The 27,290-nt window shown below is 42.9% G+C and overlaps 1 protein-coding gene across 1 annotated transcript in view; it reads left to right on the top strand.

Moving 5' to 3' along the window:
• Positions 1–27,290, top strand: part of INSC (INSC spindle orientation adaptor protein) — a 141,717-nt gene that overhangs the window by 22,850 nt on the left and 91,577 nt on the right. The window contains exon 2 of the mRNA XM_077112258.1: positions 17,489–17,589. Coding sequence (XP_076968373.1) covers positions 17,534–17,589 — 56 coding nt within the window. The 5' untranslated portion in view covers positions 17,489–17,533. The remainder of the gene's footprint in view (positions 1–17,488; positions 17,590–27,290) is intronic.

Here is a 27,290-nt window from a genome sequence, read left to right on the forward strand (position 1 = left end):
GAGCCACTGTGGCCCACCCTGGAACAATTATCTTTTAACAATTCTAGGAAAAATTTCAGCCACTATTTTTTTGAATATCACTTTTTCCCTGTTTTGTCTCTTACCTCCCTCTAGGAATATGATTAAATGTTTGTTAGACTACTTCATTCTATATTCCTTAGCCTAATTTCTCCCATGTTTTCTCTTTCCTTGTCTCTATGGCTGCATTTTGGATAATTTCTTTTATTCTATCTTTTAATACACACTGATCTATTCTTTACCTATGATTAATCTGTCAGTGAGCTTTTAATTTTAATGATTATGTTTCTAATTTGCTGAAGTTCCATTTAGTTCTTTCTCAAGTCTGCTTGATTAAGTTTTAAAGGAAGGAATTACTAGATTAAGGTGGTTGGAGAAGGCCTCCAAGCTGAGGTGGGATTAAAGTTGACTCTTGAAGGATTGATATTACCTGGAGATAGAAGAAGAGAGTAGAAGGATTGGTGCCATGATCAATGTATAGAATTATGGAAGTTCAAGATATTTTGGGGGAACAGTGGAATACTTTGTTGGGGGAAAGACTAACATTTATTGAGCTCCTACTCTGTGCTAGACACTGTGCAAAGCGCTGTTCAGATGTTACTATGACACGTGTCATAGAGGCAGAAATGAGCCTTGATCAGACAGCACTCTGTGAATGGGCTGTTTTCATGTTTGATCCTTTGTATACACCAAATGTTAACTCAAACAGTCACTTGTGGCTCCTGTGGTTCATGTATCTGACCATCGTGACCACTCCCCACAAGCATAAAGGATTCTTTATATGAAGATGTCATGAGAATGATAATAGGATTTGTCAAGAATGATTGTGTTGTGCTTACACTCTTTTTTCTGCTTATATGCAGTGACTCTAGAGTGGGCCCTGGTTCTTTATCTTTGGTTCCTTTTCACCAATGAACTGATAAGAACCCTTCACCATTGTGGCTAAGGATGGTTCAGGCTGGATTTTCCTTTGAATGACCCCTACTACTTTAGTCATACAGGGTATGAGCTGGAATGTTATTTCTTCAGTGTAAATGTTATGAATCATCACAGAAAATGTCGTAGTGTTCTTGTGTGTGCTTATTCAAGGCGTGGTCTCTATCTAATGGATCTTTATCAAATCTCTTCCATGGAAGGTTTTGTTTTTTTCCACATAGTCAATGTTGTCTGCTTTTAAATCCCCTTAGTGGGAAGTTTCTCTCTGGGCCTGAGGTCTGTGTAAAAAAATGGATCCTTTTTTGGGCCCAAAGATGGAGACCATGACATTTCCTGAATCACACCATTTACTATTTACTAGCCTCTTGGTTAAAGTAGCCTATGGTGTTAATATTTCGCTTGATAGTCAATATAATCTAAATGACTTCATTTTATGTGATTTTAACAGCACCACTGAGGGTATGTTCTATTCCCGTTTTCAGTTGAAGAGGCTGAAGGTCAGAAAGGTCTACTGAGGGGCAGAACTGGGATTGGAATCCCAGGTATGAGCCTTTGGATTCCCATTCCCTCGCCATGCTACCTTCCAAATGTTTATGGAAAGACTCCAGTTTGGAGGAATTGGGGGAGGAAATGAGATCAGAGAAGAAGATTGAATTATTATGGTTGTTGATGTGGCACCATCATCTGCTCAGAGCTTTAGAATTAAGAGAAAACTATGACCATGAAACTATTAAAGATTGTACTGTTCTCTCTTCTATATCCTCTTTCCCAAGGGTGTAGAAAGACCCCCTCAACCTGGGTCTTCATCATGACTCAGAGAGGGAAGTAGTTTGCCCAGTATTACCTCTGAGTATGATTTATGAAATAGGATGTATCCAAATTTTCACCATGTTGGAGCTATTCAATTTTCTCTAATGGACTTTATCTGAGAGTTATGTCTATAAGTGGCAGCCACAACCAGTAAGTCATTAGCGTAAAGTATACTGATTGTTAATTTTAGCATCGTGGGACTTGGGCCGAGTGCAAGAGGTCTCTCGCTTTTGCAAATCAAAGCTAAGGAACATTGGATCAGTCGGCTAACATTGCCATCAGGAAAAGTTAGAAAGTAAGAGGGGATAATTTAAAAGTTAAAGAGTTAAAGCAGTTGAATAAGGTAGACATAGTTTGGGAGGTGGCAGAATGGCCTCTGTCTTGCTGCCTCCCTCCTTCTACATAATGTCCTTACCAGGAGAGAAGTGGAACCAGTCTTTATCAGGCACCTACTGTGCACCAGGCAACTTCACATCTATGATCTCACTGATCCACAGAGCAGTACCATAAGGAAAGAGTCATCACTTCCATTTTATCTTCACTACATCCTCATTAAATAGCCCATTTGACAGATAGGAAAACTTTATGCCTAAGGTCACATAAGCTAACATATGATGAAGCTCGGATTTGAACCCTGGCAGTTTGGCCTGGATTGTGTGTACTTAACCAAAGGGAAGATAATGCTCTGCATGGGGGTGGCCTAAAGGCTGAGCCAAGCTCCCTTAGGGGCGGAATTCCCCCTGAGGTCTTGGAGGTCAGTAGCATTTGTTTTTCCCTCTTTGCCAGTAGGATAAGCCTGACTTAGGACTAATTCCCAGAATGGCAGTACTTCATCTTCTTCATGTGGTTCCAGGCTAGGGGTTCTTTTGATGGACAGCTGGGAAGGTAGGGCCTCTGAGTTGAGAAGAACCCACCCTGAGACACAAAGTGGTGGTAGCCATGGCTTTCTTGACCCCATACACTTGAGTTTTCCTCCTGGAACTGTGACACAAGCTCCTGTAGGGGAGACTGACAAGCGGCTTGCTTTGAAGAAGTTGGAACCATTTAGAGGATGGAGTCATATAAATCAGGTGCTGCAGGCACATGGACTTCAGTGGGGAGAGCTGGACACTGGGTTTCTCTCTCTCTCTCTCTCTCTCTGACCTCTGGACTTATGGACACTTGAGTCAATCGCCCTTTCTTATTCCAAAGCTGGGCTGAATCAGACCAAGAATCCCTCGAATTTCCCTATCCACTACATGTTTCCCTATTCTTCAAAACCACAAGCAAAGGAGGAAGAGCTGTATGATTATTTCTGCTTAACAGATGGGTAACTGCGGCTCCATTGATTTCCTACTGTAAACTACTCTGAGGCCTTGGTGGATCTCTCCAGGTTCCTACCAGGCAAAGGCTTATTTAAACTTCCCATGGGAAGTGAGGAAGCCTGGGGGCAAGTCCCAGGTGTATTGTTGGTTTGCTGTGTGACTTTGGGAGAGTCTCTTCCTTGCTCTGAATTTATCTTTCTACCCATCCATTTAACCTCTCTGTACTTCAATTTCCTCATCTGAAAAATGGGGATAATAATAGTAACCTATTTTATAGGATTATCTAGAGTATTAAATATAAAAAAGCATTTAGAACAGTGCCTGTCCATGCTAAGTATCTAATAAGTGCTTCTCCCTCTTCCCTATTCTTCTCCTTCTTGTTATTACAAAGAGGGAATAACCTCTAAGGCCCCTACAAATTCTAATACTCTAGGATTATGAAGTGAACCCCTCCAAGAAGGTTGCCCAGGCTTTGGCTGGGAGCTAGAGCCTTACCCCTATCAAATTTAGGAATATATTTGTGTAGATGAGATTCCTTTTGGCCTTCTAGGGCCCAGGTCAAAGGTAGATGTCTCTAGTTGATCAGGAGAGGCTTCTGTCCATGCTTTGCTGAACACTTCCAGGTCCAAAATTAAGTGGCAGAGCAGTAGGTTTAGGTGACACTCCCTCTACCTGATGCCAAGTCCTCTGAGCAACCAGCTAGAGTTTTCAGGCCCTGGAAGGGACTAAGGCTACCCGTGTAAGCCCTGATGTCTATTCTGTCTATTTTCTGGGCTCTGTCGCCTGGCACCTGTGAGGGGCCTTTGGAGCTCCCTCCAGGGAGCCAAGGCTCTATATTTCATGAGGCTTGGTTCATTCAACAGTGCTGGGTGGCAGCTTGCTTGGTTTCTTGCAGCTCCCTTGGGAATGAAGTTTCTTAAAGTATCTGATTGCTGCAGGATGCTAGCAGCCACAGCCAGCAATGTTGAGGTACTTCTAATGACTGTCATCACTCTTCCACAGCTGAAGCAGAGGCCTAGGTTGTGGGTGAGGAAGGAGACTTTTCGCCATTACCTCCCAAAGTACTTAGAAACCCTCCTTTCCACTCCTAGGTCCTCGTTGCTCCATCCCCAAGGCTTTTGAGCTCCCTGGGATGCTTATAACTGCCTCTTAAATGGAACTATGTTGCCTGTCTCACTTGCTGGAGTCCATCGGATTCACAGGTCACCAAGTGAGCTCAAACTCCCTCCTGGTCCTTTCGCACCTCTGCTCCAACAACATCGATGGCTTTCCCTCACACACAAGAATAGAATCTAAAGAATCTGTTCTTTCATGCCCAGGGATTAAAAGGAATCTCCCCTCCCACCCCTCTGGGAGGGATCTGGGCAACTCAATGTGTCCTACCTTTTTCTTTCTCCTGGCTGTGGCTTACACTGTTCTCTTGTTCCTGAACGCTCTTGTCCATCTTTACCTGTCAAACTTGCACATTGCGTTTCATGCCCCAGCTCAGATATCACCTCTTCCAAGAAGTGTCCCTACTCCCCCAGATTCTGTGTTCCCTGGCCACTGGGGTAGTTTCTTCTAAACTCTCCTACAGCCCAGAGTGTTTTGTCCACCTAGAAAGACTTGCAGCTCCCTAGTCTTATCAGGCTGACACTTGTGTGCCTTCGATATGCCTGTCTCTGGGCCTGGCATGCTCTTCCTCCCAGCCTCCCCCGCTTCCTTTGCTGTTTCTGCATTCTTCTTTCAAGTTTCAGCTGTAGGTCACTTCCTGAAAAACTTTCTGCTATTCCTTCTCCCCACCTCCCATTCTGATCTGATCCTTTTTAGAAGCCCTCTGGGGCTCCCTGAGCATCCTTTTGATGACCTGATATTGAAGTTTTCATTTAGCATTGTGACCACCTGTTGGTCCATCTGTCTGCCTGTCAGGGAGACCCTGGTATGCACCGAGCTGGGGGTGAGGAGGGAGGCTGTCCAGCGGGGTGGATCAGCAGTGAGCACTACAAGAACTGATGAGGGTCAAGTGGCTTTGTCTCCATGGATGTGAGGACACTAAGCACTTTCAGTGTGCAGAAGGCCTTCCCGCAGTCCTCTTATTGAATACCTGTATCAACAATGGTGGTGAAATAATTATCTTCCTCTCCAGTTGACTGGATCTACCCATCCAGTCAGCAATTCTTTATTGATCATTATGCAGCAGACATGTGTCAGGTGTGGGAGATCCAGCAGTAAGCTGGATAGACCTCTAGTCTTTGTCCTGGGATCCCCAGGGAGAAAGATGTTAAGCTGTCAATTTCATAACTAATTATTTAATTATAACTGTGATGTGTTCTATAGAGGAGAAATAATTAGGGGGCTAGGGGATCATACAGTGAGGAACTTGAGTGAATCCATAGTTCAGGAAAGGCTGTCCTGAGGAAGGAGTATTTGTGTTGATATCTGAAAGACCCCCTTGGTGAGAGGAGGTGGAGGTGAGGCATTTCTGGTTGGAGGACTGAACACTGTGAAGGTGCTTGGGCAGTGGGAGGCATGGCCTGCCGGAATGACTAAATACCAGCTATTGTGGCTGGAGGGCAGACAGGTGGACTGAATGACAAGAAGAGATGTTGGAGAGGTGGGCAGAGGCCATCCATGCAAACACTTCATGTAATGGGGATAAAAAAACTTCACGTAAAAGACATCATGGGGGTTTGGTCTTTGTCTTATTGTGATGGAAAGCTACTGAAGGGTTTAAACAGGGAGGTGATATGATTAGATTTGTGATTAAGATCACTCTGCTTGTCAGAACAGTTTGGAGAGGAGAAAGTTTGGAGAGGAGTTAGTGATGAAACAATGCCAGATTCAATTCTCCTGCAACCACTGCAGTTCCTGGAATGAAAGAAAGTTGCTACCAGTTTTAAGCTTCCAGCCCTGTGTGCCTGATTAGTGAAACCTATATCATGTGTTTCGCTCTTGCAGAGAATGCTGGGAAACAAGTATCTGGCTCTTTCACTTTCTATGCTGGGAAGCAGGCTTTGTCTTCCCCGAGACTCATGAGGGTCAGGGTATTTCTTAAATGTAGTGGGTGGGGTCATATATTGGGAGAGACAGAAAGAAAGACAACTGCTTACACATAGATTATTTTACTTAATGCTTGCAACAATCTTGTGAGATTGAGTTTATTTTATCCCCATTTTACAGATGGAGAAACAGCTATAGAGGCATTGGAAGAGCCCCCATTTCTTCCCTGAAGAGAAACAGGGCTCGCTCAGGGCCTTTCAGCTCTAACTCTAAAGCATTGTATAATGATGGGATGATCAAACATTTTCGTTCCTTCCAGTTCTTGCACTTTCTGAAATCTTTGAGGAAGAGGTATTAGATCTGCCTGATCTTGTCCCCAGCCTCTCAGCTGCCTCCTCCTTATGCCTAGGGCTGCTGCTGGAGCTTGACTCCCTTCCACAATATTTACCGTCCCACTGTGCTGACTGCATTAATGGACCTAGCTGATTAAACCATCCCAAAATGGCCTTAAACCGCCCCTAGATTGGACAGTCAGGCAATGGCAGAAGCTTACTTTACTCCTGGTTCTAACTGAGTAATATACTGTAAATAAATGTCGTTTCCTCTGTGGTCCCAGGCTTGTTAGCCAAATGGAGGTGAGTAAGGGCTGTCTCTAATAGGATGCAGAAACAGAAATGAGTTGTCCCAATAGAGCCATTGTCGCAGCGGCCTTCGAATTAAATCAGAGGCACTTAAGACTTCAAGTTGTCCTTGTAAACTAGCCACTGCTCGTGGGGGTGGAGCAGCCAAGAGCCCTGCAGAAATAAGGCTGCAGACTTCAGGGTGGAATTTTCAATTAATTAGGAAGGGCCTCTGGGGAGGTGATGAAGGGGTTTCCTCTTCCCTAATCTCTCCTACACGTGTCTTTCTTTCCTCTCTCACTTGGCAGGGTAGCTCCTCTGCTTTGAGATATATTTATGAACTCCTCTTTCCAAGAGGGAAGACACTCCCTGTTTGAGGTTACCATGTTTCAAGCATTGGATCACAGACTTTAGCAAATGGTCTCATTAAATCCTCAAGAAACTCCTGCAAGTAAGTGTAACAGAGGAAACCGTCTTCATGAAGGGTTGTTGATTTTCCCAAAATCATGCTAATCAGGAACAAGGTCAGGATTTGAATTCAGGTCTGGTAGACTCCAAAGTTCAAATTCTTCTGGCAATCCTGGTAAGAGAATTCATCGGCATAGGGCAAGGACAGGGTGGGTACCTCGAATCCATTCTTGCTTTCCTGACATACTGTGTAGCTTTGGTGGAGGGTTTTCTCCCTGAATCTCTGCTCAGTAGGGTGAGCCAGACTTAGGTCAGTGGAGAGGTGGTGGGTGTGAAGGCACCAGACTGAAGATGGTGCTTTGCCTGAGGCTTAAAACAGATCTCTCCGTAAAACTGAGTGACTCTCTGAGGCTTTAGCTGGGCCTCTGGTTTCCCCTCCCCTAGCCTCTTTAGGGTCCAGAACTCTGTCTATATCATTCTCACAGAGGGGACCAATGAATGAAGAACAAATAAACAATGCCCCCGCCCCCCCTTTTCTCTGTCAGTAGGCATCCCTCCTTCTTCCACCGTATGAGTGCAATGCTTGCTCTTTGCTTTCTTCTTTGAGGGCTGTACTTCCATCCTCTGGTCAGGCCATTGAGGGCAGCAGGCACTGGATGAAATTGGGTGATTCACGGTCTAGAAGGTGGGAGCAGTGGGAGGCACTGGTGAGAGGAAAGAATGCTTGGCTGTCTGTGAGAGGGAGGGGACTGGGCACTGCCACCAGAGACAGGATCACGCTGACTATTAGCAAATGCTGATGAATGTCTGTTGTTTGTTACTCTTGCTCATCTTCAACTGCCCTAGCACCCATCGTAAAACCTGGGTTCTGGTCCTCTTTCTGTTACCTACTAGTGGCATGACCTTGGGCTATGCATGTACTTTTCATTGAATGTTTGTGGTCTCATCTGTAAAAAGGGGTTGATGACAATATTAAATGGGTTAATACTATATGAGAATCTAGAATAGTGCATGACATGTAGTAAGCACTCAATGAATAGTAGCTATTATTGTTATTGTGGTTGTATTGTAATAGACACTCTATAAATATCAGCTGGGCTAAACTCTTCTCATTCCCTAGCTCCCCTTTCAGGAATAGTCTCTTTCCCCCATTCCTCATCTCTAGTGAAGTAGGTAGTGGCTTCTCTGAGAGTGAATTTGATTTACAGTCCCTGCTTCTAACCCTGCAGGTCATTGTGTAGGGTTCTGTGTCCAGTCCCATGTTGAATAAGATGTTGTGACAGACATCAAGGAGTTCTGTCCCACTGGGGGAGAGAGACAGATATTAATGTAGTCTGCAAATAGGGCAGTGATACATATGCACCCCAGATGTCCTCAGGGAGCCTCCTTAATTTCTGATAACACATGAAATCATGCGAACCAAGATTTTAGTAGCTGGCAGGGTCCACTTGCATAATTTCTGGATGAAATGAATGAACAAGGACATTTCACCAGAGTACCCTGAGAGACTCTGGCCACCACTTTAATGAAATAAAGATATATTAGGCTTGACTTCCTGGAAGATGGTGGAATAGTATAGGCTGAATTCACCCCTGCTCCATGGAACAATGAGAGAAGTGACAGAAAAAGAATTGGAACTGTAGTTCCAGAGTGTGAGTGATCAGAGAGGGTATTTTACATTATATAGGGAAGTTCTGTATGAAAAAGTAAATAAATTGAGCTGGAGAGAATGGGGTGAGTGTGCTGTGTCATAATCCCATTGGGGAGAAGGGGGAGCATGCAGGAAAGTGCAGGACCAAAGGAATGGAGCATCCCTACATTCTAGCTTACCCCTGCAGCTGGCTTGGGAGCTCTTCCTTCACAGCTCTGCAGGTGGAAGATCCTGTGGGAAACCTGGAACCCAGGAGACTTGCTTTCCCTGTGCATAGAGTCCATTCAGCCAGTGCACAGTCCCTGTTTCCTGACCCCTGAGACAAACCACCATGGGCACCTGGTTTTATGGTAGAGACTGGGGGGGGGGGGGGACATTCCTCTTGGGAGGGGAGTGGAACCAGTCTGACAACTGGCTGGTGAAAGAGAATTTTTTGGTCTAGTACCACTTGCCTTTTCCCACGGAGGCCCAGAAACCTCAGGTGTGCCTGGACGGAGAGGCAGGGATGAGGTAGCACACCAAGCTGTGAGCTGTGAGCCAAACACTGTGCTGAGCCGCAAGCCACCAGCCATTTCTGAGTTGACTGTAGGGGCATGGGTAGATGAAATAGCAAGTCCCACAGCCCAAGGTCATTCCAAGTGGGAACCCAGGAGCCTAGGAGCCACCAGAACCATCAAGCTCACAGGCAGAGTCTCCACTGAGGTGTACTTCCCATCTCTCAGCCATGGCTTTCAGTGCTCACTGAGACCAGAGACCCTGGCTGGAATTGCACCAGGTCTCCAACCAGCTCAGCAAGCTGCCAGTCCAGGAGAAGTGGACCTGAGGGGAAGAGATGGCCTAAGAGTGTTATCTGCTGGGAAGAAGAGGAAAGTGCAGTCTGTCAAACTGCTTTTCTGCCTAGCTTTTAACAGATCCTCAAGTACAGTTGCATCCCCAGTATGAGGTCCAGGCCTTGGTTTGGCAGGGAATTGCTAACATACCAAGTGCAGAAAGAGACCTTCAATGCAAACCCAAGCAAATATAAAACCTTAGATGAGTAAAGGAAATCAACTTTTAAAATAGCCATATCAAGATAATTAACTGCTTCAAAGTCAACAGAAAATCACAAAACACATAAAGATGTAGACAGATTTGACACAGCCACATGACCAAATTAAAACACTAGAGGGGACACATAATTTGGAACAACTAATCAAAGATGTTCATACAACTCTCCTAAATGAATTAAATGAGTTGGATAATGACTAAAAGATGTCAAGAAGACACTAGAAGAGCATAAAGAAGAATTTGAAGGAATAAATAGAAAAATACCAGCTCTCACAGAGATGAAAGATGATGTAGACCAAATTAAGAATATACTAGAGACACACAACAGCAGATTTGAAGAGGCAGAAGAAAAAATAAGTGAACTAGAAGACAAGACAATTGAGTTTGAGCACACAAAAGAACAAATGGCAAGAAAGATGATAAAATAAAGTTAATAAGTTGAGCCCTTGATCTTGAGGCTTAATCTTATGAAACTTATTTCTGTAGTGGAGAAGCTAAGCCTGCCTATAATTATGCCCAAGAGTTACTTCCAGAACACCTCTTTTGTTGCTCAGATGTGGCCTCCCTCTCTCTCTCTCTCTAAGCCCATCTCTGCAAGGAAAATCATTACTTTGTTCCCTATGTGGGACATGACATTCAGGGGTAAAAGTCTCTGGCAATGTGGAACATAACTACCAGGGATGAGCTGGCCCTGGCACAGTGGAACTGACAACGCTTTCCTGACCAAAAGAGGGAAAAGAAATGTAACAGAATAAGGTATCAGTGGCTAAGAGAGTTCAAATAGAGAAAAGAGGCTATTCTGGTGGCTATTCTTTTGCAAGCTTCAGCTAGATATTGCTAAGTACCACAGTTTGCTAAACCTCAAACAAAATTTCATTCCTGTTAACCCTAAAGAACATCTAGGGCTCTATCTGAGATTCTACAAAGGTTTACTTTCCAGAAATTTATAATCTCCAGATGGTTCCTAGACCAGACAAGTCCTGAAACCCAGAGGGTCACACATCACCAGAACATCAACTACTTCTATTCCCCTATCTTATATTGTCATCACCCCTTTTCAACATGAAAAAGTTAGAATGGGTATAGACCAAATATCCATAAAGATTGGGAGAAGGATCAAGAGAGAAGGAAGATTTATAATAGAGAAGATAATATTTAATAAATGAATGTGACTGCTGAATCATTATATTGATATTTCTTTTAGTTTCCAGTGTCTTGGAGCAGCCAGAAGAAAAAAAAAACCTAAAATTGTGGAACTGTAACCCATACCAAACTTTGAAATTTGTTCTATAACCACTTGTTAAAATGTATTTGGAAATTTGTTGCTTTTTTAATATGTTATATTTCATAATGAAAAAGTTAAAAGAAAAATTCCAACTCTAACACTTACTTGTTGTGTGAATTGAGTAAAGCATGACTTGGTTTCCTTATCTGTAAAAATAGGGATAAAGCAGCACAGTACTGTAGTATCTAATTGTTATAGATATCATTTTAAAATTGAACAATATTTGGAAATATGCCTGGTTCTTAATATTCACTTCTTAAATATTCTCCAGTGTTTGGAAGAAAAATGATTGTATGTTCTGACTGATCACAATCACAAACTGTATTTAAGAAAAAAAAGTCACTTTTGTCCAAAAAAAAAAAAAAAAGATATATTAAGGCTTACTGCCTTCCCTTCACCGAAGAATCCAAGGGCCTCTAATGAAAATGAAGTGGATTGATTGTGCATGACTTCTAACTAGGGAGCTCAACTGGCTTCCTTTGCCTACTGCTGCTCCCATGGGCTCACCAGTGAGTAGGAATATGTTCTAGAATTGTATAGCCAATGAGCTTAGTCCTGAAATCACCTCATAGAAATTTGGAGCATTTGCTTGCATCGAGCCTCCTCCTTATGACAACTCTTCCTTTCTCTGGGTCCCTCTAATACTACTCGAATCAGACCCAGGTGTTCCTCGGTGGGATGCTTCCCTCATCCCACAGAAGGCTCCTGGTTCAAATTTTAAAGGGCTTTGGGACTTCCTTACTGTCTCTCTGTCTTCTTACCCATGTTAGGCTGTAATTCCTTTTCAACATTTTCTTCTCTGTGATGAATATGGAAATAAAAGAATATCTGCTCACTCACCGTCATCCAATTACATCATGGCATTTGTCCTGAGGAGTTATTTCCTTTCTTGATTCTTTAGCAAACATATAAAATGGGAACAAACACCTCATTGTTTTGTTTCTAGTGTTTTCTTTTGCACCAGCCTTTTCAAGCTACTGGCTTACTGGGTTCCAAAGTTATACTTACTCAATAATGATAGAAAAACAATGGTGATAAGATTGATGATAACTAACACTCATTGAGTATTGTTATTGTGCTAAATGCTTTATATGCATTATCTCCTTTTCTTGCATATCCCCTAGCATAACTGACCACAGAGTTAGACTCAAGGCATAATAATAACAACTAGCATTTATCTAGCTCTCACTTTGCCATGTACTTCCACATTCCTACCTCATGTCATCTTTATAATAGCCTTGTAAAATACATATTATGATCCTGAGTTACAGTCAAAGATACGGGCTCAACATCAATGTATTCAGAATTCATTCAACAGACACGTATTGAGCGTTTGCTAAGAGCCTGGCCCTTGGCTCAGTGCCAGGAACACACCCAAGATGCTCCTAGTCTAGTTGGGACCCTAAGCAGAGAGATAGGAAATGGCAGTCAGTTTCTAGAATTATCTAATGCCCCAGTTTATCCTGGGCTCCAGCTTCCCCATACTTTCCAGAGTGACTTTTTTGTTCTTTATTCCCAACATCATCAAGGATACTTTGTGTTCAGCCACATCAGTATTAATTAAGATCTCTTGTTACAAGGGTCACTTGTAATCATGGGTTAAAGATTTACATTTTTTTCTGGACATTGCATTGTTCTCCTCAGCTGTATCATTAGCCAAGTTCATACTTTTGCCTCTGGAATTTTAAAATCTGCAGTCCTCAAACTCAGGGCATGCCAGAATTTGGCCAATCCTGCTTCTGTTGCTTTACTCCTAGGGAAAGCTGACAGAATTTCCATTTCCTTTAGGCAGGCTTCCTTATTGCTTGAAGAAGGAGCTCCTTATTGTAGAAAGGGAGCAGATGAAGAAGAGAGAGAGTATGGAGGAAAGCCCCCCAGGAAGAGGGATGGGCCAAGGAAGGGTAGCACTAGACAAACAGTGGGAAGCTAGTTTTAGGGAAGAAAAAGGATACTAATTGTCTTGGCTCAGGCACCAGAAGGGATCCTCAGTGCTGGGATGGGTGACACATGGAACGTGGTTCACCTTTATCAGTTTGAATACTGTTCACTGTACAGAACAAAATCCTTGTAAACCTGACTTAAAAGACAACACTTTTATTATCTTACTGTAAGGGTAGGTCAGGTTCTAGGGTTGGTTGATTCAGCGATCCAATGATCAATGACCCAGATTGTTTTTTCTTGGTGTGCCAGCTTTGTTTTCTAGCAATCTCTTGTCATGATAGCAAGATGGTCACCAGCAGTCAAGAAGAAATAGACTTCCTTGTTCAAGTTTAACGTGAGCGATACTGTCTCACCTTGAGTCTAGAGAAGGAAAACTTTTCCTAGAATCACTCCTGTTATGTTTCACTCTCTGGAATTGAGTCACATGCCTTTTCCTGAACCAGTCAGTGGCAGTTTGGGTGAAATTACATCATTTGAAGAAGGTGGATTTGGGGAGATAAACAAAATGCCCATTACAGGATCACCTTTTCCAAGACAGCCTCAAGCATAATCAAAGGGAAGCCCAGACCCATGGTGGTGTATAGCTAAGGAATTAGCATGTAGAGTGCCAGATTTAGGAAATAATACAGAATGCCCAGTTAAATGTGAATTTCAGGTTAGCTATGAATGCTTTTTTAGTATAAGTATGTCTTTTGCAATATTTGCTGACTTGTATGTATCAATATTTGGTTCATATTTATATAAAATTTAATTCATTATTTATCTGAAATTTAACTTAACTGGGAGTCCTGTATTTTATATAACAAACATATTAGCATGGTATGGAGGAAAGTGCACAGATTCTGGCACAAGTCAGACTCAAGCTTGTATACTAAATCTGCCACTTAACAGTGACCTCAAACAAGTGCTTTAATTTCTCGAGGTTTCAGTTTCCCTCTAAAAGGGAATGATGATACCTACTATTTTAGTTTACTAAAGTGGCAAGAATGCAAAATACCGAAATGGATCACCTTTTATAAAGGGGATTTATTAAGTTACAAGTTTCCAGTTATAAGGCCATAAAAATTTCCAAATTAAGGCATCCAGAGAAAGACACCTTGACTCTGAAGAAAGGGCCAGATGGTGTCCAGGTTTCCTCTGTCACATGGGAAGGCATGTGGCTGGCATCTGCTGCTCCTTTCTTAGCTTCTCTGGGGCAAACTCTGGATTTCTTCTCTTGGCTTCCCTTGGTTCTCTCCAGGTTCTGGTTTGCTTAACATCTCATGGAAAGGCACATGACAGCATCTGCTGGGCTCTGGTTGCTGTCTAGCTTCTTTTAGCTCTGCAAGCTCCTGGTATCTCCAGGGGCTTTTGCATTTCCAAATGTCTGTGTTTCAGCTTTCTTGTGGATAGTATAGGCTATCCAAGCATCTCTGTTGGTATTCCAGGCAGCTCCAAATGTCTGCATCTGTGTTATCTCTGAACAGTCTCGCTCTCCTTGAGCTCTTTTAAGGAATCCATAAACTACTTAAGACCCACCTTGAATGGGCAGAGTCACACCCTTATTAGGGTGGGTCACATCTCCATGGAAACAACCTAATCATTGTTTTCACCCTAAACAGTAGTTCTGCCCCAACAAGATTGGATTAGGAAAAAAAGTATGGCTTTTCTGGGGTACATAACAGTTTCAAACCAGCAAATTCCACCCTCTGGACCCCCAAAAGACATGTTCTTTCCATATACAAAACTATATGCATTCCCTTATAATATCACAAAAGCCTTAAAACATTTCAATAACAACACAGATACAATGCAAAGCCAGAAACAGTACAAAATCTCATCAAAATCAGTTATAGGCTCTGGAACTGTGAAACTCAGAACAAATTATATGCTTCCATTATACAATGAGGAACAACCATATGATTAACATCATCATAGCTATAAGGGGAGATTAGAAGGAAAACAGGGGTCACTGGACCCAAACAGTTCCCAAAACCAGCAGGGCAAACTCCATCAGATGTCAAAGTCTGAGAGTCATTTATAGAGTGACGTTTCATTGTTGGGGCTTCAGAGAGCAGCAGTTCGGTCCTCTCTATGGGCTTATGCAGCAGCCCTGTTCTCTCCAAATGCTGCAACTTTGGAGAACATTGGGGAGACCACCTTTTTTATAGGCTCTAAGTATTTGGGTAGCATCAAGACTTTCTTCCATCTCTGGGGCACATGCTCAATCTCTCCAGAACACTGGGGTAACAGCCAGGCTTCCCAAAGTCCCTGGTTCATGTGCCCTCCAAGACCTGGGTCCCCAAAACTCTTCCTGAACATTGAGGTAGAAGGCCCACTGTTTGCTTCCAGGGCAAACTCATCCATGTGAGTTTGCCCTGACTCAAGATTTCTTGACTCCAAACTTTAGCTTCCATGACTTTGTCTTTGAAGTAATTTTTCCTTCAATCTGTCCCTTTTCTGTCCCTTTTAGTCTAGACTGGCAGTGGTTCCACTTATACAGATCTCACAAAAAATTTGTTGGTTTTCCATGTAGCATGCAGAGATCAAAGCCATCAGAAAATAGGACTTTCCATAAAACCTTTCCAGATAACTCCATTTCCAATCCCGACTTTTTCTGAAATGGCTGATGAGTTCTATGTTTAGCTAAATTTTCATGTGGGGCACTATTATTTTACTTTCTAGAAGCCCAGAATTTTCCAGATGATCAATTTCTGGTTTCTTTGTACCCAAGAGTTCAGTTCTCAGCTTATCTCTTTCCTCACATGTTTTACTGTAACCTGCAAGGAACAAGCATGCTGCATTTTCCATATTTAGTTTGGAAATCTCTTCAGCTAAGTATCCCAGGTTGTCACTTTTTAATTCTGCCTTCCATCCAACAGCAGTACTCAATTTTCGCCAAATTCTTTGCCACTTTAAAATAAGGGTCTCCTTCCATCCAGTTTTCAACAACACATTCATCGTTTCTATCTAAAGCCTCACTGTAGGTATCTTTAGAGTCCACATTTCTAACAACAGTCTGTTCAAAGCAATTCAGGCCTTTTCTATGAAGCATGTTACAATTCTTTAAGAACCTTCCCCTTATCCATTTAAAAAGCTATTCCAACATGTTTTGTATTCGCAATTTGCAGCATTCTACTTCTGGTACCAAAATCTGTTTTTAGTTTGCTAATGCTGCAGGAATACAATATACCAAAAATGGAATGACTTTTATAAAAAGGATTTATTAAGTTACAAGGTTACAATTCTAAGGCCTTAAAAATGTCCAAACTAAGGCATCTGGAGAAAGATAGCTTGACTTTGAAGAAAGGCCAATGTCTGTCACATGGAAGGTACATGGCTAGTGTCTGCTGGTCCTTGTTCCTGGTTCTGTTGCTTCCAGCTTCTGATTCTGGTGGCTTACTCCAAGTGGCTGTGGGTCTAGACTTAGCTGCTTTGGGAGGAAAACTCTGGATTCATCTCTTAGCTGGGGATTTCTTCTTTTCAGATTCTGGCTATCTCTTTGAGTCCTTGCTTAGCACCCAGGCTATTTCTGTCACAATCTCCAAACATCTGAGCTTTCTCCAAAGTGTTTCCTCTTTTGAAGGATTCCAGTAAACTAATCAAGACCCACCTTGAATGGGCCACACCTAAATGGAAATAATCTAATCAATGGTCTCATCCACAACTGAACATACAACATCACCATGGAAATAATCTAATCATAGTTTCCACCCTAAACAATAGGTTTGCCCCCACAAGTGTAGATTAGGATTGAAAGAACCTGGCTTTTCTGGGTACACAACAGTTTCCAATTAGCACACCTAGCCCATAGAGTTGTTATATGGGTTAAACTAAATGTAGTGAGATACTGCACATCAAATTCAACAAATGAGACAGTACAGCACTTAACATATTGCCTGACACATAACATTTAATAGCTAGTAGTCATTTTTATGTAACCATAAGGCATAGTCGATCTTCAATAACATTAGTTCATTTGTCCTATCTTCTTTTCTTCAGCAAAGTCTGGCCCCACTGTTAATATATTTTGTTACAGTTTCTGTTAATAACTATTTGGTTTTGTAGGCAGGTAAGTAGGTACTCTCACAGTAATAGGAAAGTTGGGGTTGTAAGGGAACCAGGCTGAAGCATTCAGGGATGGGGGTTGGTACCATCTGGGGAAGCTCTAGAGAGCTGCCCAGTGTTAGAGGAGGTCCTCAGGAAGCCTGAGACTTAAGGAGAAGGTTTGCAGTGGTCTCTAGGAATGGGCTAGGTGAATATTTGTCATTGGCATACAGGAACAGATCATAAGGGTTCATAGTGGACTAGTGGTGCTGTGTGATCGAATCTGGGTTTGACTTTTCTTGTGGGAGGACTGTGGAGTGCAAACTGGTTTAGAAAGGAGAGCAAGTCTGGAAGACCTTTCCTCCATACCTGCCTTAACTCCTCATGGCCTGAATCCCAGAGAGAAATGAGTTCACTGCCTCTCTCAGGGCCCTAATTGAGCATTTCTATCCTCTCTTTCCAGGGCCCTGACTGCTGTGGGCAGGCCTTGCTGTGGATTGGGATCAACATGATGGCACTGCCTGGAGGCCGCCACCTGGATTCCATCCCCCTGCCTGGTCAGCGGTAAGTCTTCTGGCCACTTCTCAGGGCCAAACCTGCCCTATCTGGACTCCAGCTGAGACCCAGACCCCCAAGCCTGAGGCAGCAGGTGGCCCCATCCTTGGATGCGCTGTCCTGGGGAGGAAGCCCAGGATAAGGTAATGGGGATGCAACATGCACTGAGCAAATAACGATGGAGCTGGGCCCTGGGCCACAGCGAGGAATCAGGCACATCCCATCCCCATGAGCTGCAGTCTAAGGTTGAGACTGACAATGAAACAAAGCAGGCAGTAGGGTGTGCTGCCTTTTAAGATAGGCAAGGCACCTGATGTGGCCTGGGCTGGGGTTGGAGGCATTGATTGTCTTTGGGGTTACTTCTGGCCCTCTCTGTGCCATTTAGAAGGTGCTGGTCTAGGTTTAGACTTACTTCTCTACTTTGCTCAACAGTCCCAGGGAGAGAACTGAGCACAGAGTTGATCCTGGGGAAATGCTGGTGGTCCTGAATTTGACAGTGTGGAGGGGTGGAAGGAGCAATACAATGAGCAGAGGGGAAGCCCAAATGACGAGGTGATGAATGTTTGGGAGGATTTAGTCTGAAGAGGAAGAGACTCAGGTGCACCAGAGGAGCCGTGGCACAACTGAAAGGTGTGGAGAGGCGAGTGTAGTTTTCACCTGTTTGGCCCTGGAGGCCTGAACCAAATCCAGTGATGGCAAATCTATGGTGACCAGCTGCCCGGCTTTGCCCACATATCCTGATTTTATCACCGTTGGTTGGTCCTGTATTAATCCCAGGCAAACCAGTCCTTTGGCCATGTTTTGTCTACAGAGGAACTTTCCAGCCTCAGTTGGTTGATAGTGAGTTTCCATCCCTGTGGGTGTGCCAGCAGGGGCTGTAAAATGGAGACAATAGTTGGCATATCAGGGTTTCTGCTGAGCCTTTTTTAATTGCTTGTTTTTGTGGAGACATTTTAAAAACAATTTAACTTCCTTTTATTGTTATACAAAAAATATGTCAACTTATCAACTCTTAAAAAATTAAAAATGAAGTATGTAAGTGTATCCAGCTGTGCTAATTTAAAGGAAATTTGCATTGTCAAACATTTTTATCAAGAGTAAGCCAAATAATTGCCACTAACGTGGTCAAGTTATTTTAAAAGCGTATGATACAGCCAAGATGTTTTATTCTATCGACCCTGCAGATAACCATCTGAAGTACTTCACCATCGAAAATACATCTATCTTTTGCTTAAAGCCTTTTAGAACAAAACAAAAAGAAATTTAAAAATGCAGAAGAAAAAAGGGCTAAGTTAAAAAGACAATGAGAAGGCTATTGCTATAAAGCAAAAGGTTTTTAGACAAAAGTATAGTGTTTCTTTATTGAGTAAGATTCATTCTAAAAGCTAATTCTCTCTAGCTATATGAGGTTGAGAAGAAAATGGCTTCTTTAGCTGTTGTTTTTTGTTTCCTCCTTCATGTGTTTCTAAATTGCTGAAGTATTTTGATGGAGCTGTTTGAGGCAACAGATTCAGTGTAGTCCTTGTAAGAGTGTTGAATCATTGCTGCTATTTTGTTTTGTTTTTGCAGTGCTGTATTTTACTTATTATGTGTGTCATGGATATCTTACCTTTATACTTAACTTTCCCCTGAATTACAAGGAAATTTCAACCTATTTGGTCATTCATTTCTATATTATTTGTTTGGTTTTTGGCTTGGAGATTTCTTTATTTTTGTGTGTGTTATTTTTAGTCAGAGTAACACTTATTAAATGTTTGTTAGAAACAAATATACCACACCAGTAGTAATGGTCAATAATATGGAATGATAAGGAGCACTGGAGGATTATAGTTTTCCTTTTTATATTTATTTCTTTTCTGGAGTAATGAAAATGTGCTAAATTTAATCATGGGGTTGTATGCACAACGATATAATGGTGCTGTGAACCAGTGATTATATACTTTGGATAGTTTCTATGTTTTGTGACTCTATCTCAATACAATTGCCTGTTAATAAACCCTAATAGAACTGGGTGAGCCTCTACAGGGGCTTCCCTTAAGCCATCATTATAAAGAGGTTTACGGACGTGAAATGTAGTTTGTGCATGTTACCCTTAGATTGTTAGAAATGTAATTAAGAATTTTCGGTGCAATTGGAAGCTGAGAATAGGGGTCATTCAGGGACTCAAATGTCCTTGCACACATGTGTCTGAGGCAGAAGTCAGAGACTGTGAGACGCAGACTGGTCGGGATGCGTGCGCGTCTTCAGAGGTGGAGCCCACACCTCTCTTCCGGGCTCACGCCCTTCTGCGCGCTGAGTGAGCATGCCAGCTTTTGTGCGTGATGGTGTTGCTTCAAAGATGGACTCAGCCCCTTACTAGCTGGGTGGCTTGGCACAAGTTCCTGAGCCCTATCAGCTCCTCCATTGCTTTGGATAAAATAAGTGTAGCAGTAGCACACACGTACTAGGGCTGATGTGCTGATTAAATGAGTTAGTTTAAGCAAATCACTTGAAGCAGGGTCTGAAACACAATGAGCGCTATGTAAGGGGAGCCCTTCTTTATAGAACGACTACTTCGGGCCTGGGGCTGGGGGGCGGGGGGGCTTTTATTCTGAGCAATCCTAGGGAATTCTTTCAGAAATCCCAATTCTGATCTCTCACTCTTGGCAGGTGGGAAGAATGAGAGATCAGAATTTTCACTGGGAAAATAATAAAGGACACACAGGCACTCCCAGCAGCCTAATATTTAAACCAGGAACTGTTCTGGATAAAGCAGAGTCTTCTTCCCTATGCAGGCAGGGGGTCAGAAACTGTGTAGGCAGAAGGACAGCGGCATTTCTGGCAGGAGGGGTTGGGGCCCCTCCTCTGAGCCGCTTGGGTCTGGGGATGGTCAGATCAGAGCTTTTGCTGGGGGTGGGGAAGCCATCCTCACAGGGCAGTTTAGTACAGTGGCTGGGAGTCCACTGAATTCTTGATTCTGCTGCCTATCAGCTTTAACCTTGGGGTTTAATTCTTCATCTATAAAATGGGATTATTTGCAATTACATCATTGGATTCTTATGAAAATTGGGATAATAATAAATAAAGCACCTGCCTAGCACATAGATATTGCTCTTTAAAAGTTACAATCTCCTTCTTGCAATGAGAAATAAATGCCCTGAGTAAAGAATTTGGGGCAAAGTAGAATAAATCCAACACCCTTTCCTGTCATGGGAACCAATGATTTCTCTCTCTCCTCTACTCCCAACTTCTTTAGAAGTTTTAAGGATAAAAGGAAATTAAATGATGTGAAAATGATTTAGGAATCATTATTATTTCTTTGAAGGCAGGGTTGAGCTTCTAAGTGATCTTGTGCGGCAAATTTCTTAGGAGGAAAAACCCGGACTAACATGTCTCCAGGGTTCTGGCTGGCCATAAATGCTACAACCTGTGAAAACATTTGTTTCGAACACCTTTAGCCTTGCTGTTCTGATAAGGTGGTCCTGCAGAGAGAGAGAGAGAGAGAAAGGTGCTTCCTTTAATGCATTCCCAGCCTGGCATTGCTAGGACTATCCAAAACTTTAGGGGGAATATAATCCCAGGGCCTACCAGCCTGGGGCATGTGCATGGACCATATTCACCGAGGAAGACTCATGTGTATTTACAGGGTATCAAAGGGTTAATCCATCCAACCTGATGTTGTATTATAGACAGACAACGACAGCTACTGCTTTCCTCCTGTTTGGAGCCGCAGAAGCCTCTCTTGTATGGAATGATACCATGGTTATTGTTCCAACATAAATAGTTAATGCTGAATAATTGACTTCCCTCTGCTGTGTTCTACTGAAAGTGAAGTTCACTCTACAGTGCCACTGTTTACTCAATGTACAAAAACAAAAACAATTACTGTTGAGTTGCATAGGATCACCCAGAGGCCTGGGAGAATCATATGGGTTAGACCATTGGCTTTTGAGACCATTAGGGGCAAGTAGCAGCAAAATGAACTGTTCTGGGCGCAGCAGGGAGGAGAGGGCAGGGAGCAACAGCCCTTTAGGGTAGGGGTTGAGATCCCATGCTGAATTAGCAAGTGTGATAGAAGGTGCTATGACAGGGCACAGGGTTTCTCAATGGTGATTGCATCTGAATCCCCTGGGAAGGTTTCATATTTAAAGACAAAATAAAATAAATAGACAAAAGAACACCACCCTACTTTTGGTGTCCTTAATGTGGGCTTAAGCAATTGGAAGTATTTAGACTTTGGAATCAGACTTGGGCTCAAATCCTCCTGGCCTGGTCCTTTGATTTAACTAACTCAATGGGCAGATTCCTAGGGGGTGAGTTGGAGGCCACACCTAGGGCTGTGTCCAGATACCACCTTCTCTCCCTCCTTCCTTCCACAGAACAAACCTGGGCACCTTCATGTTTTCTGTCCTGTCGATGGGGGTTTAGATTGGGGGTATTGATTAAGGGACTGGCTCTTACCAACCTTGATCACAACTCTGGCCCACACTTATTGAGCACTTGCTATCAACCAGATACCTTGATACACTACATCTCATTTAGTCCTCCCTGCAGCCCATGGATAACATTATTATCATCTCCATTTTACAAATGAGAGGTCACAGATTGGCTTCCCTGGGAATCCACTTCAAGATTGAGTTTAGAGTTCAGGATGGTTATTAGGAAATATCTCAGGGAGGGTAAGGAAGCAGGATTGGAGAGAGAGAGAAGTTGGGCTAGTTATTGGCTTTAATGTCAACCTCAACTGCCTTCATAGGGAATTCTGGAATCTGAGTTGTGTTCAGTGGTTGAAATAAACAGCACCTTTTTGCCCCACCTTGCTCCGTATTTGGATTGGACCACTCCAGGAAGGCCATGACTTTAGGTGAGGTGGCTCTGAGGCAGTATCTGGAGGGGCTGGCTGCCAAAGATTGTTGGCTAGCAATGTTCCAGCAGATGGGGCGAGTCCTTCCTTAAAGAGGAATCTGGGTGGCATATCATAGTGCATATTACATAAGAAAACTGGGTGAAGGGCAGGGGGTTGTTTAAGTTACTTTCCTTAAAACACAACTGTTAAGAAGCAGAGCTAAGATACATGTTCCTAGATGATGCTTAAACCTGGGTGTTGGCCAATACTCTATCCAGTCTTTTTTCCATGATGTTCTTGGGACACTACATAGTCTTTGCCTTTTCCACAATGCTCTTGGGACATCCATTATTCAGGAAGTCATTTACTCAATAGCGTTCAACAAAATTGTCCCATGAATATTTTTTGAGTTCAAATCATACACCATATATGGTGCCATGCTGAGGACGTGTTGGTGACCTGATGGGACCTTGTCTTCATGAAGCTTACAATTTATTCGCTAATTTATCCCTTGACCTAGTCAAGACTGGTTTGTAGCTAATATATGACTTGGGTCTTTCACTTGGGACTTCTCACTGTAAGTGAGTCATTTTCTCATGAGGTCTCTGGTTAGCCTGGAGTCTGCAATGAGCCAGGTCTGGGTGCAGTTGCAGCTAGCGGCAGGAGGCCACCTGGGTTGCCTCTGGCCTGCTGGGAAGGAGACATCCAGCTTTCCTGAGCCAGCAGGGGCTGTCACAGGCAAGCCTGTCGCCAAGGTGATAATGGCTCGCATGTGTGCACCCTTGCTTTGTGGTTGGTTTTCTGCTGCTGAGCCATTTTCTATGCCCGCGGTGAAACGCACAGACTGTAATTGTCAGTGGGGTAATTGGACATTTTTCTGTTGTTTAAACTGAAAGGAAGGCCAATCAAGGATAAAATCAAATTCCCTCCCTCCTTCCATTTCCCAAGAAAAATCCACAGACTTACAGGGCGTGACCTTGTGAAGGCAGAGGGACAATGATTCAATAGTTGTTTTTAAAGAATTGAGGTTGGATTTAAATTCCCATACAGTGCCGGGAACTGGGATCATAGAGGAATGGAATGTTGTTGCTGGAAGCTTTCTCAGAGCTCATCTGTGCCACTCCTTCATGATAAGATAGGGAAACTGAGGCCCAACGAGGGCAATGGAGCTGTCACAAAACTCTTCAGGTCACCTACCATCCCTCCACCCCACCTCCTCCCCCATTGCAGAGTCTTCCCTGGGTTGTTTCCCAGACTTATTCTCCCACCAGAGTCCAGTAAATCCTAGTTCTGTGTACTAACTCCTGTAGAGTTATTTCATTCCTTTACACATTCATATGCACGAGATTTACTTTGAACTGAGGACTTACTTTGGGCCAGGTCCTGGGTAATACAGTAGCCATTTATGTACATGTTATGTCCCCTATATTATTTATATGTATTATTGTTTATTCCATGGTAAATTTCTTGAGAGCTGAATTCATATGATTTATATTTGTGCTCCTGACTGTGATTAGAATGCACACAGTAGAAGCACAATAAGTAGTTGCTGAATGAATAAATGTTTAATGTTTTATGAATGAAAAAAAAAGTCCTTGGCTGGAGGACTTTTTAATTTCTCACCGACACGAGAGAAATTAAAGTAAGTAGTTTGGATTTTGTTCCTTTCTTCAAGACACTCTTGAAAGTTATCATCATTATTTTTGGTAGAAAACTGCTACTTGGGGGGAAAGGATAAGCTAAGATTTTCTCTTCATTAATTTAAATACTGAGTAGAAACCAAAGATTTAATTGTTTGATGTAGTCAGAGTATTGGGGAGGCATTTATTTTTTCTTTTAAAGAATAGAAATTCAGAAATATTTTTGGTCTTCATTTTTAAGTTTACTGAAAAAAATCTCTGCAAGTTTGTCATTTAACTTTTTTGCTGGGAAAGACAGCATAATGCGGTAGGAAAAGCATAGGAGAGCATAGGAAGCCAGGGGCTTCCTCCCTCCCTCCTTTTCTCCTTCCTTCCTTCCTTCCTTCCTTCCTTCCCTCCCTCCCTCCCTCCTTCCCTCCCTCCCTCCCTCCTGCCCTAGGATTTGCATGAACCTGTTGTCTGCCTTTGGACAGTCCTCTTTCTCTAAGCTTTTGTTTTTTCATCTGAGGATGTGGAGTTGGGTGAAAGTATCTCCAGGTACAGTACCTGCTCTAACATTCTAGAAGTCTATAAGTGGGCTTGGGATGGTCTGGTCCTTCTTCTAGACAAAAATATCTCACTTTAGGTCTCAGGACTGGAAAAGTCATCCCATTGATCAAAGCAAGGTCTTTTCATTTCTTCCTGTGAAATGTGCAAAGGGTTCTGGCATTTGCCTTGTAGTCGAGAATGAAATTGTGATGCATAGTACTTTGAAGCCGTGTCGCATTCAGGTTTTATGGAAGTCCTTTGGTATATTCAGGAGGAGTGCTCTATGGGGTAACAAGGGTACCCTGTTTTGATGGAATATAATACAGGCAAACCATGGATCCAACCATGGTCCAACATGCTTCACAATTTGACATGATTTTCGCTTCATCTCCAATCCTCTGGCCACACTAAGCAACTTGCTGCTTTCCCAGCACATGGTTCTGTATCTCCCTTCCTTTGTATATACTATTTCTTCTGTCTGAGACGACGTCTTCTTCAAACTCTGCATTTTGTCCTGTGAACTTGAAGATATCCTTTGAGAATTGGTTTGAGGAGCCTTCTGAGATAACCTAGCTTGGGTTAAGCATCCTATTTCTGTACTCCCATATTCCTCTCTGCCTCCTTCAAAGTGCTGTATATAGTAGGGTGAGCCATGGTTGTTTATTTACAAACATTCATTTTTTATTTATACATTCTGTGAATGTTTATTGAGTGCCTGTGATGTGCCGTGCACTATTCTAGGTTGAAGGAACATGTCACGGAGCAATAAAAGGCTCTGTCATAGAGATCATATTCTCACCATCTCCCTTGGTAATCCCAGCTCCTATCCAGTGCCTGGAGCATTGGGGTACTCAGCAAATGTCCAGAGGCCATTGCATATGTTTTTGGTATAGTAGAGTGTCCATTTACAGAAAACTTGCCACCTTCACACAGCAGGTGGGATAGAGGAGGGAAGAAATATCCAAATTCCAGATTTGTAAGGAGTAAAATTACTTCTTAAGTGAAAGGAAATTATGGTGAGCCAACGAGGCAGTAGTCATAGAGTCCCATAAGCTCTACTCACCCCAGAGTGTTTGAGAACACTTGTACATCCCACCAGCAGGATTAGCTGGGGACTAGAAACTGGTGTTAGCAGCTGGGGGCCAAGGACATGGGCTTAGTGAGCTGGAAAGAATCGTCTCCTTTGTCGTCTGAAGGATGGCACAGTTAGCTTCCTCCGGTGATGAGTTTGAATAATGAAGGGGCAATATGAGAGGCCAGGAAAGAGGGGGGTGATAACCAATGTTCTGAGACGGTGGCTTTCCACTCTTGTTTACACCAACCCCCTGGCCACACTGCTCAAGCAATGCATCTGGTGTAAACTCAGAGAACAGTTATGATGAAGCCAGTGGACTAGCAGTTCTGTCCTGAATTTTAACCACACACACCTGATTTTCTTTCAAAATGAAATGAGGGAAGGGTTTGAAAAAAATAACTAGACATCATATCACAATCTTGAAATGATTATGAGCTTTAAAAAAGCAGCAATATGTGGCTTTGGGTTTAAGGGTGTGAATATCAGCTCAATTGCAAAAGAGTATCAAAGGGCATAACACAATAGTCAAGAGCAAGGAATTGTTCTGAGGGTTAAGTGAACAATTAAGATAGAATCAAGCACTTTACACAATGCCCTGAACATAATAAATACTCAATCAATTTTAGCTTTATTATCAATCAATTTTAGCTTTATTATCACAAACTATTAATGGTGAGATCTTGGACAAGTCCTGTAACACCTCTAAATCTCAGTTTCTACATCTGTGGAATGGGGGTGGTAATCTCCAACCACCAAACCACTGTGAGAGTTGAAGGAAAGAGGGGTTGGTACACAGAAGGTGCTCTATAATTGGTGATCCTCACTTCTTGTTGTGCGGATGGTTAATTCCTTCTGCCTTTGGAACAATCCTGGGGAAACATTTTGGGGAGCCCATTATTTCATAGTGCAATTCCTTGGTATGAGGCTTTGCTACTCTCTTCCTTCTTCCTGCTCTGGATAATTCCAGCTTTAGAAAAATCATCTGACTAGTAGCCTGGCATGTGGAGATGATTTGGTGGCATCTGGCTTTGCATTTGGAGTCTACTAGACTCTGGAAAGCCCAGATTTGGGGATTGGGTCACCTTATTCCAAATGTCCAGGAAAGCCTTCAGAACGATGAAGGAAGTTACTTGAGGGGTAGGCATCTGCTTCTATGAGGGACTCTGTTGAGAACGCAGGGCTCCAGGGAACCCCATTCACTGAGCCCCAGGCTCTGGGGTAATCTTTAACATCAGGTTCAGATTCTAGTTCACTATGGAGACCAAGGAAATCAAAACCCGAGTCCTGGCCCCTGGCCCCTCTGGTTTCTTGGCCAGGAGACCCTATACTCTGACTCCAGTGGTTTTCCACCATGCAGGGAATATGACTCATTGCCAGTCCATCTGCTTTGACCTCAATTTTCAATTCCCTTACTCTGTGTGAGTAATAAGATCGGTCATCAGTACTTGCAAAAGAAAGATTTCATGCATAGTGAGATGGCAGCTTGAAGTTCATGGAGAAGGAAAGTTTAACCACTGGAATAGAGAGGTACAGAGGCAACAGTCAGCCCCCACTGCACAGCCTGAGTTGTCCTGTTTAACTAGACTTTTAATGTTGGGGTCAGTCAGCAAATTCAATAGGAGAGGTGGAGCCCAGAGAGCCA

Source organism: Tamandua tetradactyla, chromosome 8, assembly GCF_023851605.1.
Source record: "Tamandua tetradactyla isolate mTamTet1 chromosome 8, mTamTet1.pri, whole genome shotgun sequence".
Taxonomy (NCBI): Eukaryota; Metazoa; Chordata; class Mammalia; order Pilosa; family Myrmecophagidae; genus Tamandua; species Tamandua tetradactyla.